Genomic DNA, 14,212 nt, shown 5'->3' with positions numbered 1-14,212 from the left:
CTCACCAACGGCAACGTCCCCTCGTTCTTCAAACATCATACAACTGTCAGCTCTAAGGTCCTCACAGCAGACACCAGACCCAGCACAGCAGGGTCTCTGCTCAGGGAGCAAAGACGTCTCTAAAACCAACTGTTTGTTGTTCATTTGTTGTTGTTTGTTGTTTGTGTTCTGAACCAAACACAACATCTGAGTCTATTCATCAGGTGTTGGTAAGAGATTTGTCTTTTATTCTGAAAAGACCGAGGGTAAAGATCTTCTTCCTGCAGGTAAGAGGAGAAGATGAAGAAGAAGAATAAGAAGCATCTGAATCCTCTGTCAATGCTGAATCACTTCCACAGAGTTTTACCGTCAGCCTCTGAGGCTCCTGGAGACTCTGACCTTTGACCCTCGTCAGTGTGAGAACAAATTGTCCATGAAACCAGATTCAGTAAGATGATCAGTTTTTCCTGCAGCAGTCAGCAGAGTCTGAGTGAAACAGGAATTAAAGGATTGAGAGAGGGAAGAGGAGGGGGAGGAGTTGAGGGAGAAGGGATCATAGGTTTCAGAGTTCAGCCCAGAGACAGGAAGAGGATTAAAATCGTTCCTGAACCTTTGATCAACTTTTATTTTTCCTCTTCATTACAGTCTGAGTTGAACCTGCTCCTCATTACCTTGACACATCCAGACTGTCAGAATAAAAGCAGCCAAACAGACTGTCCTGATCACAGCTGATGTCACTACATCAACAGGAATATTCATCCAACACTGATATTGATTATATGGACAAAAGTATGTAGACGCCTCCAGCTCTGAGTTCTCTCTATCTCTGAGGAATAATAAAAGTCAAAAATTAACGTATCTTTGATTTAATATTTCACACTTAATATCTCAGAATTTGACTCAGTAAATCTCAAAAGTTTGACTTTTTTAACCTGTGAGATTAATGTCACTCAGTATTTGATAATTTCCAATAGGTATCTTGAGTGAAATGTTCTCAGAGCCTCATGTCAGACACAATCTCAACAAAATATCTCAGAACTTTTACTTAAAACCTCAGAACATAAGGACAAATCAACTGAGACAAAGCAGTGGATAATGACCCAGAATCAATCTTAATCTTAATTTAACTAAATACATGAATAAGATACTGGATAACTTTTTCCCTGTAGGGATAAATGAAGTATTTATCATCTTATTATCTTTATAAATGGACTTTTAATTCTCATTGTGTTAAATATTTATTTTGTCTTTGAAGGAGTTTTTGACATTTCTACCTTTATATATTTTTTATTCTGGCAGAAATGGTCTTCCATACGTTTAACTGTCTGTGTTATGATATCATGTGACTGTGTGTTGTTTTGTGTGCTCAGAGTTGTGTTTTTAATCCCACAGGCAGAATAAAGAGCTCTTCTTCTTTTGTTCTGCTTTGCAGGATTAAAAACATCAAGTGGAGCTGCTCATCAGAGACTCACTCACATCATCATGTAAAACTGAAAATTATTTCTGCTCTGCTCACGAGAATCTCACAGAAACATGAGTGTTTTCGACCTGCAGCTGCTGATGATTTGATTTTTTCTGCAGGAGCAGGGGAAATAAAAAACCACATCAGTGGAGTTATTACAGACGAGAGGAGAAATCATTATTTTATGGAGGTTTGGAAACAAACTGCAGGATGAAGCTGATCCACTTGAGTCCTGAACCAGCAACACAAACAGGTTTTATACTTTACACTCAAAAAAATGTTGCAGGTTATTTTAAAGGATTCAATAATTTCAGTCAATAAAAACTGTAAGTACATGTTAAGAGGTTTTTGTATTATTTAAAGAGTTATTTGAATAATTGTGATTTGTATTTTACTCGATAATTATGTCATTATTCAATTTATTTAATTTCCTATCTTGGTTATTTTTCTTAAAAAGCAAACTTACATTTTTTATTGTTTTTATTAGTTTTTGTTAATTTAACTGTATCTTAAATTAAAATCTTTTAAGATTTTAATAATCACATTATTGAATGATGATCATTTAATTTTTTTATTTTTTATTTTATTGCAAAATCATCTAAAAACATATTTTAAAACCTCACATTATTAAACTGTCTTTTTTCTGTCTCCAGTTCCTCCTCTTCTCTTCTTTATAACACCTCACTGTGTCAGTGGGCTGTTAAAACATAATGAGTTTGTGCAGATGATGAATGAAACATCCAGATGTGATCGCCATGGAAACCAAGACTAAATATAGACCTGAGTCATGTTTTACACATGTTGAGGAGTCGACCTGTGATCGGACCAGGAGTCAGTTTTAAATTAACGCGGTGGAGGACATGAGCTGTTATTAACCATTAATTATGAACAAGTCTGAAACAATAACTCCAAGTTCAGCTGATGAAGCATCACCTGCTGCACCTGAGCCCCCTCAGGTCAGTGCATATTGTGATTTATTGAAGCATATTCCCAAACTAAAGCTGCACAAACCAGTTCACACAGGAAACCTTTGCTGAGCTGTAATCCAGATTCCTGGGAAAGTGGAACCTCACAAGATTAATACAAATTTCACAAAGAATGAAAGACATAACAGAAATGTTCCAACAAACAAGAAGATCATCAGTCTGTCAGAAAAACACTATGAAACTGCTCAAAAACCTTTAGTGACACACCTGGTGACAGGTGAGAGCTGCAGACACATCCCTGACATTAGTTTAGTGACAGATGACGTCGAATACTGAGTTCAGAGCACAGACACGAAGACAACACAAATGATTTAAAATTTGTGTCATGCTACAGCAGCAGGTGAGCCACAGGTGTAAATGACTCTGACAGGAGGTCATGTGATTAGTATGCAGTGTTACTGAGTGTGTGTGTGTCAGATGTCGTTCTTCTATCTTTGTGAGGACTAATGAATGACTCAGACCTGGACAGTGAGGTCCCGGATTTTAATGACATTTCATTAATTAATAATTACCTGAGTGTTGAATGTGGAGTTCCTCAGGGCAGCGTTTTGGCTCCTCTGTCTTTTTCATTGTTTGTTGATCATTTGCAGTTTGCTTATTTTAGTGACATTATTATATGTACAGATGATCTTTCTTTACAAGTGTCTCTCTTTATTTTACTTTTACTATTTACATTATTCAGTGAGGCTCCACATTGGCTGCGGGATAATAACTCCTCCCTCCAAACTATATTGTTATTTTAAGTTATACTTTTACACCTAAAAGGAAACTGAGACAGATATCAGTATTTTGACTGGAGAATCTGTAATTACCACTGAAAACATCAGACTAGAACAGAGAACAGAGAACGATCATGGAGAGAATCCCTCCTCACCTGGCTCCAGCTCTGCTTCAACAGTCACTTTAACTCTGCTGCCACTTCTCAGATTGAAAAAAACATCTCAACAAAATAAATAAGGATCATTTGAAAACATTATCCATGAGTAGCCCCTGAGTCTGATCACTTCAGCAGAATCAGTCCTGAGGATGAGCTCATGTTTCTTAATGGTTAAATTATTGAAGAAATGAGACTGAAGTCAGAGGTCCACAGCTTCAATATACTGTTGTTGTTTGATGGTAAATCAACATGTCTTCATTTTGCTGACACATCACACGAGAATGTCCTCACAATAATTCTCAGTTTTTATCATGAAGCAAGTTTGGAACAAAGAGGCATTTCCTCTCCAGGACAGGAGGAATAATGCTTCAGGTTTCATTGTGATTGTGTTTGATTGTGTGGATTATTGTAATTTCTGTTGTGCAGGTATTGTGTGTGTGTTTTTTTTCATGTAGGAAACTTATGTCTGAGGTTTCAGACCTTCAGGGTCCAGAGTCAGGTTCTGGTCCATCAGGGTCCTCACAAATACACAAATACAAAACATGTGTGTGTGTGTGTACTGTGTGTGTGTGTGTGTGTGTGTGTGTGTGTGTGTGTGTGTGTGTGTGTGTGTCTGATGGATGTCGGTTCTCTTGGGTGGTTGTCCCTGGCACCTCCTGGGTCACCTTGGTGATGGTCGCCAAGCAGCACCATCTGGTCGCCGAGGTGATACAGCAGAGCAAGGTGTTTACAGTTCATGCTCTGCTGCTCTGAACACACACACACACACACACACACACACACACACACACGCTACAACATGGGATGACCACTTTTACACAGAGGGTGTGCTGACTATCAGACAACAGACATGTTGTGTTTGTGTGTGTTAGTACAGACACAACCTGCTGACGCCTCCGTGAGGAAGAAAACCTGATGTAAAATCTAATGTAAATCTACCTGCTCCTCAAACAGCTGAGGGACAACAGGTCAACAGACCATGTCGCCATGGAAACAGATCCCGCTGTAGCTCACACTGAGCGTGCTCGAGGTCGTCAGACAAAATGTGTCTATCACACATTTTTCAGTTGAGTTTTCATTGTCCTCTGTAGTTCGTGAAAGGAAATTTACATTGTTACATCATTAATGAGGAAACTGGAAACAAGTCAAGACTGAGTTGACAGCGAGTCAGCAACAAGTCAACAAGAGCCGGCAAAGAGTCAACAACAAGTTGACAACGAGTCGGCAAAGAGTCAAAAACGAGTCAACAATGAGTCAATCTGTCAACAACAAGTCAGCAAAGAGTCGAAAACACATAGACAAGTCAGCAAAGAGTCAGAAACGAGTCAACAATGAGTCGGCAAAGAGTCAGAAACTAGTCAACAACGAGTCGGCAAAGAGTCAACAACGAGTCAACAATGAGTCAACAACGAATCAACAAAGAGTCAGCAACGAGTTGACAACGAGTCTGCGAAGAGTCAGAAACTAGTCAACAACGAGTTGGCAAAGAGTCAACGAGTCCACAATGAGTTGGCAAAGAGTCAGCAACAAGTCGGTCAGGTCAGGTCTTTATCTCCATGATAACATTTCCTCTAAGGTGAATGTCCGAGCTCCAAACGTCTGTGCAGCTGATCACATCACCACCATTCACACACCTCACAGAACTAGACACACTATCAAAATAAGAGCATGGATCTTTAATTGGAGGTTATAGAGTCTCCAGGTGTATAATGAATGGATGCTTATTAAACTCTTTTTAATTAAATCTTTAATTAATTTAATGCAAAAACTCAGCTGAACCAGGTTTGTTTAAAGGATTGATTAATGTTTATTGATCAGCTTTTTAAGGGTATTTACTCTTTAAAAAGCCCTTAAAGACAATCCATTAAAAACACCTTCAGATATGCATTAATTAGTTAAGTAAGAACCTTAATGACGTGTTCATTAACACTGTATGTTGTAAATATATTAGTTTAATCTTTTCCTGCTGTGTCACATGAACAAGTCTCAGTGGGAATCGAACCGGCCACCTTCTGCTCACATGACCTGTCTGTTGCCGTAGAAACAAACAATCAATGATGACCCTGCAGCACGTTAAACAGCTGGTGCGCTGGGGGGGGGGGTGGGTGTCGATAGAGAACCAATGAAGAACAAACAGAGGCAGAGAGCGTGTTGTTCAGCCCCCACCTCACAAAACACACACCACAATAATAACACACATGAAGAAGAGCAGGGAGAGAACTGTTCCCAGATCAGACCAGAGCTCTGAGGTTTATGTGAGAGACAATCTGTTCTAAGAGAAGGTTCTCAAGGAAAACATGAAGAGGTCTGAGTCAGACTGGGGGTGGAACCTCAGTCTGTCTGTCCACTTGTAGATACAGACCACAAGAACCTCCTAAAGAACCACCTCAGTGGCAGGAGAGCCACTTCTGGACCACGAGGATCCTGATGACCTGTACAACCACAGTCACAGTCAGAATGTGCGCGCATGTGTGCGTGCGTGCGTGTGTGTGTGTGTGTGCGTGCGTGCGTGCGTGCGTGCGTGCGTGCGTGCGTGCGTGCGTGTGTGTGTGTGTGTGTGTCCAGATAAACTGATAAAAATGAAAACATGACGTTGGTGGATTTTTTCCACAGAAAACAAAACCTGTCTGGCAGGTGTTTACAGCAGAGAACGAAACAGCTGTCAGGAACCATTGTTGGTCTGTGTGTGTGTGTGTGTGTGTTACTCTATCTCTGTGTTACATAGAAACAAGGTGAGTTTCTCCTCTCAGTGCCACACCTGCTGCTGTAATTACTCTCAGGGACAAATAGATTATGTAACACACACACACACACACACACGCACACACACACACACACACCTGTCAGGGTGATATAATGACCTGTTAACACTGACGGATGGTGAGGTTGAAGGTTTCAGGTTTAAATTAATCAGGAGGGAAAATGAACAGAGTCAGTGAAGTGAAACACAAACACAACACAAAGTCTGATCAAACGACAAAGACACAACACAAACACATCATCAGTCTAAAGTGGATGGGTTCTACACTGGTGAGAACCTGGAGAACAAATCTATAAAACATTTTTCAGTCCAGTTTTAACGAGTCTGTCCTGTACCAAACAGGGTCATAGGTCGTCTGTCAGCAGGTTACTATGGCCCATAGTTAGGTTTTGTTGCTAGGCGACATCTAGTGATCGTAGAGATGATGACAGGAGCAAAGGGAAAAGTGCGGTGACGTAGTTTATAGAGCGACAGAGTCCACGTCAGGAGGAGGTTGGGGTGGATGGATGAATATGACCCAGGAGAGCGGTGTTCGATTCCCATGTGACAGGAGCAGTTTATGTTGTTTCTATTATCCATGACCGTTCGTTGTTATTATTGTAACCATGACAACAAAGATCGTCTAATGTTGAGGAAGAACTTATTTTAACCCCAATCACCATCTTTACTAAACCTGACCAAGACATGACTGTTATTATAGCAACCATGGTGATTGTAACCATAGTGATACAGTCTCTGTACAGTCCAGGTGTTTATTACTGTAACCATGACAACCAAGGTTTAAGTTGGAGGACTTGTTTAGGTTGGAGGACTTGTAGAGGTTGGATGACTGGTTTATGTTGGAGGACTGGTTTAAGTTGGAGGACTTGTTTAGGTTGGATGACTGGTTTATGTTGGAGGACTGGTTTAAGTTGGAGGACTTGTTTAGGTTGGATGACTGGTTTATGTTGGAGGACTGGTTCAAGTTGGAGGACTGGTGTATGTTGGAGGACTGGTGTAGGTTGGAGGACTGGTTTAAGTTGGAGGACTGGTTTAAGTTGGAGGACTGGTTTAAGTTGGAGGACTGCTTGAGCTCCACTGGTGGTAAAAACAATGGGAACGATGCAGAATCTGATTGGTTGTCGTTAGCATGTTATAGACAGATGGTTCACCCAATCACCTGACAGTATTTTAAAATATACAACAGTACAATATAATGTACTATAGTATAGTATAATGTAGGCTACTGCAGTGTACTATAATGTACTGCAGTATAATGTACTGCAGTATGGTATAATGTAGGTTACTGCAGTATAGTATAATGTACTGCAGTATAGTATAATGTAATGTACTGAAGCATAGTATAATTTACTGCAGTATAATATTCTGCGGTATAGTATAATGTAGGCTACTGCAGTATAGTGTAATGTACGGCAGTATAGTATAATGTACTGCAGTAGAGCTCTACAGTCACTATAAAGAAATAAAAAGCTTCAGCAGCAGCTGCTCTTGTATTTTTAGTCTCATTCAGACTGTGGCGCCTCCTCAGATAAACAACACACACACACACACACACACTCAGATGATGAGTACATCCGCTGCTGGCCGTATGGTAAACACAGGCCTGTGTCTGCCGCAGCTCCTGACTCACATCATCTGTTGCTTCGTCTCAGTGGAATCGAACAGAATCAGTTTTTATTTTCGTTTTACAACCAAAAGAAGGAAAATGAGAAAGTAGAAACAGAAACAGAGGCAGCTGCTCCATGTGTGTTTGGTTGGTTTTGAATATTGAAGAGAAGCTGTCAGGTTTGTCTGTGATGTTTCCAGATGTGGATGTTTTACTGACTGTGAAGTGCAGATGTTTGCCTCCAGATGTTTCTTCAGGTGTGAAATAATTATAAAACAATAAGTCAGTTTTCCTGTTTTCCATCAAACTTTTCCATCACCCTTGTCACCTTTGTCACCCTCATCAGATAGATTTATGACAATTATCAGTGGTAAATCAATAATGAAGGTAATTACAGCTGCAGCCTGTTAATGTGATTTAATGAGGAACAAACACAGAGTCCTGAGGAACCTCAACCTGACTACATCAACCATTGACCAGAGAAAACGACAGAATTCATTTTTCTGGCTCAGAAATCACTTCAACACAAAGACCAGAAGGACTCCATCCTGGATCCTGAAGTCCTGGAGCCGCCTCAGAGACACCTGAAGCTGCTGCTAACATGAACTCATCTTTTATTTTGGTTCAGATGAAGTTTCTTCCTCCTCCTCCTCTTCCTCTGCTGACAGGTGGAGGTGTGTGGAGCAGTAGAAACTACAGTCTCTTCTATTTGTGGTCTCCACGGTGACAGAGCAGGTGAAACTGTCACTGAGTCACAGTCTGAGCTCTCTGTGGTTGTTGATGTCTCATCTCTTTCACTTTGTTCTTTTCTTTTCTCAGCTTCACAGTTTGGTTATTGATTGATTATCAGTTCGCCCTGTATTTGTGTCACAGACTGTATGTAAAGGTTTGGAGGATCTGACTGTCTGCAGCCACTTCCCCTCATCAGTCAAACTTCAGTCTGAGATCAGCTGTTAGATCAGCTGTTAGAGGATTCTTATCATATGATCTCACCTGGACGTTTGAGTCTTTGTTGCACAAACTTTAATAAAAACAACAAATGAAACTTTTGAGGTTTGAATTAAACAGGATGAAAACAAACAGCAGAGTGAGGCTGGAAACACACACACACGCACACACACACACACACACACACACACGGCTGACCAGGGCCATGCTGTCGCTACGGCAACCAATTTACCTTTGGCCTGTGTCTGTGTGTCTGCGGCTTGTTCACCTGCTGCAGCTCAGACCCACTGACGCTGAGGCACAGACGGGAGGTCTCACTCCGTCTCAGATTTACATGTGAAGTCTCAACATGTTCATATTCAGATTCACACTGAAAACGTGTCCTGACACCTGAGCGTCCAGGTGTACTTCAGGGGTGGGGCCACAGGTCACATGTCCTGCAGGTACAGACAGGTGATCTGTGGAGCCACCAGATCCCCTTGTGGTCGACTGAGCGGAGATCAGGTCGCACAGGGAGCATGTGGAGAGGAGGAAATCTGATCCTGATCCAGGTCTGACTGAGACAGATCATAGCAGACTGCGGAGCAGGAGGGGCCCCCGGGGGCCACAATTCCTCGAAAAGAGAAACGGTAAGTCACATCTACTGCTGGTGAACGGTAGTGACCAGAAAAAAAGTCATCATCTTGCACAGGAAGTAGCTGAAGTTTGTCGCTCTGTGTTTTAAGCAGCCTCCTTCACTGTTGTGTGTCTGTCTGCAGCATGTGTCTGGACCTGGTTGTGTTGTGTGTTGTCGACTGAAGGAGATGATTGTGTGTTGGGCCACAACAAAAGACTGAAGTTCCCTTTAAGCTGCAGGTGGAGCAGAGGCAGCGCCACCTGCAGGAGGTCAGCATCATCAACACAGAGACGGGCTAAAAAAAAAAACAGAGGTCTCACTCCGAGACACAAACGTTCACCATCTTGTCTTTGTTTCCGACACAGAAGAAGAAGGGAGGTGAGAGTCTGCACAGAAAAAACTGATGATGATTCAGCTGCTGCAGACCGGAACACACTGGTCCTCATTGATTCTGTCAAACTGGTCTGACTGGTTTTATGGTACTGGTGAGCTCTGCCAGCACAGAGCAGCTGCTGGGTGGAGCTTTACCCACAGACACATGAGACCTGGACATCACATAACCCCCCCCCCCCACAACTCACCCAAAACAGTTTGTGAGTTGCAGCTTTGCCTTTTACACCAGAAATGAAATAATAGGTGGAGTCAGGGCTCATTGATCTGGAGCTGGCTGTGAATATCAACGACAGAGAGATAAATACACTGCTGCACAGCTGCAACGCACACACACACACACACACACTCATTCAGCTGCAGGAAAAAGACCTCCTTTTACTTTTAGGTTCACTGGGAGGAGATGAAAGATAAATACACCCCAGAGACTCCTCCCCCTCCTCTTCTTCTCCTTCTTCTTCATTTTTCTCTCGGCACTCTGGGATTTCAGATCCTCTGGTGTCAGCAGAACGATGGAGGAGATGGTTTGATGTAGATCTGACACAGATCTCCAACCATCACGTCCACGACGTCGTCCTCACAGCTGAGTCAGTTTGATCTGATTCATGATCTGAGATCCACATCAAACACGACCAGTCACAGTCACAGACAAACCAGAGATGATGTGACGGTTTTATTCCTGAGCATCTGTCTGATAGAAACAGTAGAAACAGACATTCTGTTGTCGTTCACTTCCTGTTGGCAGTGACATGCTAACATTAGCGCTAGCACAGGGTCACCGCCATGTTTCTTCTTCAGGTGCTCGGGCAGGTTTTATTCACCATAGCAACCTCCTGCCATGACCTGATGCTGAGGAAGCAGCAGCAGGAAGTGAGTGCCACACACACACGTACCATGAGACTTTCAAAATAAAGACCAGACATCGGTGTAGGTGGATGGATCATTCCTGTCCTGAGTGAAACATATTGTGTTTCTCTCACTTCTTTAACAGTATTAATGTACACCACCACAAATACACTAGTTATACAGTCTACAGTTGTTTCTTTCCCATGATTCCTCTGTGTTGTGTCAGAGAAGATGTGCTGATCAGACCTGGTCCTGTCAGGACAACAATCCTCTTCCTGTCGCTCTCTGAGATTTTGGAACAGCCCTCTCCTTCCAAATATGAAAATCTTTCTACTTCCCCCGATAAGTCTGTTCATCAGCTCCTTCTTCTTCTCTCCTCTAATTGTGTGACATCCAACAATCAGCGTGGCTCATTAAAGGGTCATTTCCAAAGTGAAGCAGAGCAGCGTTGTGGGACCAGAGGAACCCTCCATCCTCTCTGCTCGGCTGCTCCTGTAGGTGGCTTCATTACAGAGCTCGTTAATAAGAATCACTCTGTGTGTTCTGAGCTGCTAACGCATTAATTTAATTAGCAGCATTAACAGCCGATCATCCCCCAGAGGAGAAGAAGAAGAGGAGACGGGGAGTGAGGAAACTGACTCCAAACCTGCAGCTTCATCAGCAACAGCAGAACCAGGATCTGCATCAGCTCTGATCTGTGATCAACTCGCTGGGCCTGGCGGGTCGGATCCTTCCCGCCATCCACATGTACACCTGTTCCTGCTCACCTGGATGCGTCTCCCTCATCCAGCCTTATTCACCTGTGCCTGAGGTGCACGCTAATCCTGTCTGTCCTCCTTTGAACCAGGCCAAACCCTGAACCAGGTCTAGGCACCAGATCTGTGTCTGAATACATCGATGAATTTGTCTCCATGAACTGATGAAGCACAGTCAGACAGAGTCAGACACACAGACAGACAGACAGACAGATAGAGAGAGAGAGAGACAGAGAGAGAGACACACAGACAGAGAGAGACACACAGATACAGAGAGAGAGACAGAGAGACAGACAGAGAGACAGACAGAGAGAGAGACAGAGAGAGAGAGACAGAGAGAGACAGAGAGAGAGAGAGAGAGAGACAGAGAGACAGACAGAGAGAGAGACAGAGAGAGAGACTGAACTGAACACTGAAACACGACAACAACAACAACAACAACAGTTCATCTGAAGTGAGTGGATGGTGGAGAGAAGTGTGTGGTCGAGTTTCAGCACCACAGACAGAGACACACAGACACACAACTGCTACAACATCAACATACTACACAACACACACTGTGCTACAGGTGTGTACAGGTACGACTGTGGTTGATCATCACTGATCAAAACTTCCTCCTCAGCTAGAAAACTCTTAAACATGGAGACTGAAACTAAAGAAAAACACAAACACAACAACACACTTTCCTCCACAGCTGCTCACAACATTAACACAACTTCACAGCTGGTTTTGTTTCCCTGAGGATCTGAGTCACTCTGAATGTTTTCTTCTCTAACATCACAAAAACTTGTCTCTGAACAAAACTAAAATGAGAACAATCCGAAGGGAGTTTTGTATTAGGGTCAACATTAGATCACATCAAACTCCTGCAGCTCATTAACTCATCCCGCCCATTTTTGGGGCCCCGCCCCCTGCACGCACACGATCAGCATCACTTACCCCAGCGTTGTCATGGTGACGATGGTGTACCAGAAGGCGGCCGGGATGCTGGTGAACTTGCTCCCGCTGGATCCTTTCTCAGCGTAGAACATGACGGTGGCGAAGATGATGATGGCCATGGTGAGGGAGAAGAGCAGGAAGCCGAGCTCCGAGGCGCAGCTCTTCAGCGTGTAGCCCAGGATGCGAAGTCCCGCAGAGTGCCGCGAGAACTTGAAGATCCGAAACACTCTGAAGACGCGCAGGGTGACGAAGGCGCCGCTCACGTCCTCGTTGTCCGTCATGACCAGGCCGATGTAGTAGGGCATGATGGCCACCACGTCGATGATGCTCATCACGCTCTTGACGAACTTGTAGCGGCTCGGCGCGGCGAGCAGGCGCAGAAGGTACTCCACCGTGAAGATCATGACGCATGCGGTGTCCAGGCAGAAGAAGGCCAGCGCGTACCGCTCCCCGCACGACATCTCCTTGATGCGGTTTGGCGCGGCGCCGCACGGCACCGTCTCCACCACGTTGGCGAGCACCGACACCGCGATGAAGAAGCCGGTGACGTAGTAGAAGACCAGCGCCATGGTGGAGGTGTGCGGGTTCTCAAAGGCCCGCCACATGGACTCCCGGAAGCTCATGTCCGGGGACACCAGCTCGTTGGTCTGGTCCATCTCCTCGTCGTCCTGGATCCGCTCCTGGTTCTCCCGCCGCCGGTCCTTGTAGTCCTCATAGCAGCAGTCCCCGATGATCTCCGGGATGATGCCGAAGAACGCCAGCTCCTCGTCGTACGCGGAGATGCACTCCTGCCGCGGGTAGTGCAGCTTCCCGGTGCGGTAGAAGTTGAGGATGTGGCGGAAGATGTCCGGGTCGCGGTCGAAGAAGTATTCGTTGCTCTCCTCGTGGTAGAAGAAGTCCCGCTCCGAGCTGCCCAGCAGGGTGTCCGGGTACCGCTCCAGCGTGTCCCGCCAGGTCTGGAACTTTGTGCCGCTCACGTTCAGCACGATCAGCCCGTCCTGCCCGCGGCGCCTGTCCCTCGGGGGCACCGGCATGGGCGCGCTGGCCACCGGCATCCAGCCGATGGCCGCGGCGCGGGCGAACGGCAGCCACGCCGCGACTCCTGCTGCCATGCTGCTCCTGGAGCTCTGCGGGGAGAGGGTTCACGCAGCGGCGGAGCAGCGAGAGGACATCCGGAGAGAGAAGACACAGATGAACCAATCAGCGAGGTTCTCCGGGAAAGACAGAATTTTACGCACGAATCGACGCGTAAAGCCACAAAGAAGAAGCTCGGGGATCCGCGTGAAACAAGCAGGTCCACGAGTGATCAGTCAGAAGTCAGTGATTGTTTGGGCGCGGGAAAGCAGGGACCGCCAAACAAACTCACCCCCCAGACAGAAAACTCCTCTGGAGCTTCAGTCTGATGAATCCCGGTAAATCCTCGGTGTGTTGTCTGCTGCTCTCCACACACCGTCTCCTCCTGCAGCAACAAGTTCAGCAGCATCAGGATAATCCCGCGCTCCACACCGGGACACGGAGCTGGCCCCGATCCGCCGCAGGCATGCCCTGTTCCGGGTCTCTCCCCGGAGCCTCTCGGGGTCCGCTGCAACCACTGTGTTTCCCCGCGGAGAGAGAGAGAGAGAGAGAGAGAGAGAGGTGTCCTCAGCCGCTGCTCCTGCAGCCGCAGCGGAGAGGAGGTCCGACTCGACCCGAGCCGAACCGAACCGAACTGTAGCGGGAAAACAGGAAACCGAAAAGTGGCCACCGCGGCTTGTTCTCCGGTCACACAGGTGCAGCTGGAGAGACAAACGCAAACCACTACTCACTCTCTCTCTCTCTCTCTCTCGCTCTCTCTCTCTCTCGTTGGGGGCGTGTCGGTGGAGAAACCCCGCGGATCTCTCGGAGAGGCTCCGCCGCGTTACGCACCGTCAGAGGATTGTTCCGTGTTCCGGGACACGGCGGTTATGTGTCAGGGGTTCGTTTGGTAATCAGCCCCGGGCGGTGACAACGGGCAGGGTTTAGGTTCAGGGTCTCAGACCGATCAGGTCCGCCTCGGTCATCAAGATCA

The 14,212-nt window shown here is 45.4% G+C and overlaps 1 protein-coding gene across 2 annotated transcripts in view; it reads right to left on the bottom strand.

Moving 5' to 3' along the window:
• kcnd2 (potassium voltage-gated channel, Shal-related subfamily, member 2) overlaps positions 1–13,948 on the bottom strand; it is a 40,715-nt gene extending 26,767 nt beyond the window's left edge. For both annotated transcript variants that reach the window (XM_071502737.1, XM_071502739.1), the window contains exon 1: positions 12,166–13,948. In XM_071502737.1, coding sequence (XP_071358838.1) covers positions 12,166–13,277 — 1,112 coding nt within the window. In that variant the 5' untranslated portion in view covers positions 13,278–13,948. The remainder of the gene's footprint in view (positions 1–12,165) is intronic.
• Positions 13,949–14,212: the final 264 nt, after the last annotated feature.

The sequence above is a fragment of the Trachinotus anak genome, unplaced genomic scaffold (genome assembly GCF_046630095.1).
Source record: "Trachinotus anak isolate AG129_WGS33_773 ecotype Australia unplaced genomic scaffold, CSIRO_AGI_Tana_v1 ptg000018l, whole genome shotgun sequence".
Taxonomy (NCBI): Eukaryota; Metazoa; Chordata; class Actinopteri; order Carangiformes; family Carangidae; genus Trachinotus; species Trachinotus anak.
This window is presented reverse-complemented; position numbering and strand designations above follow the sequence as displayed.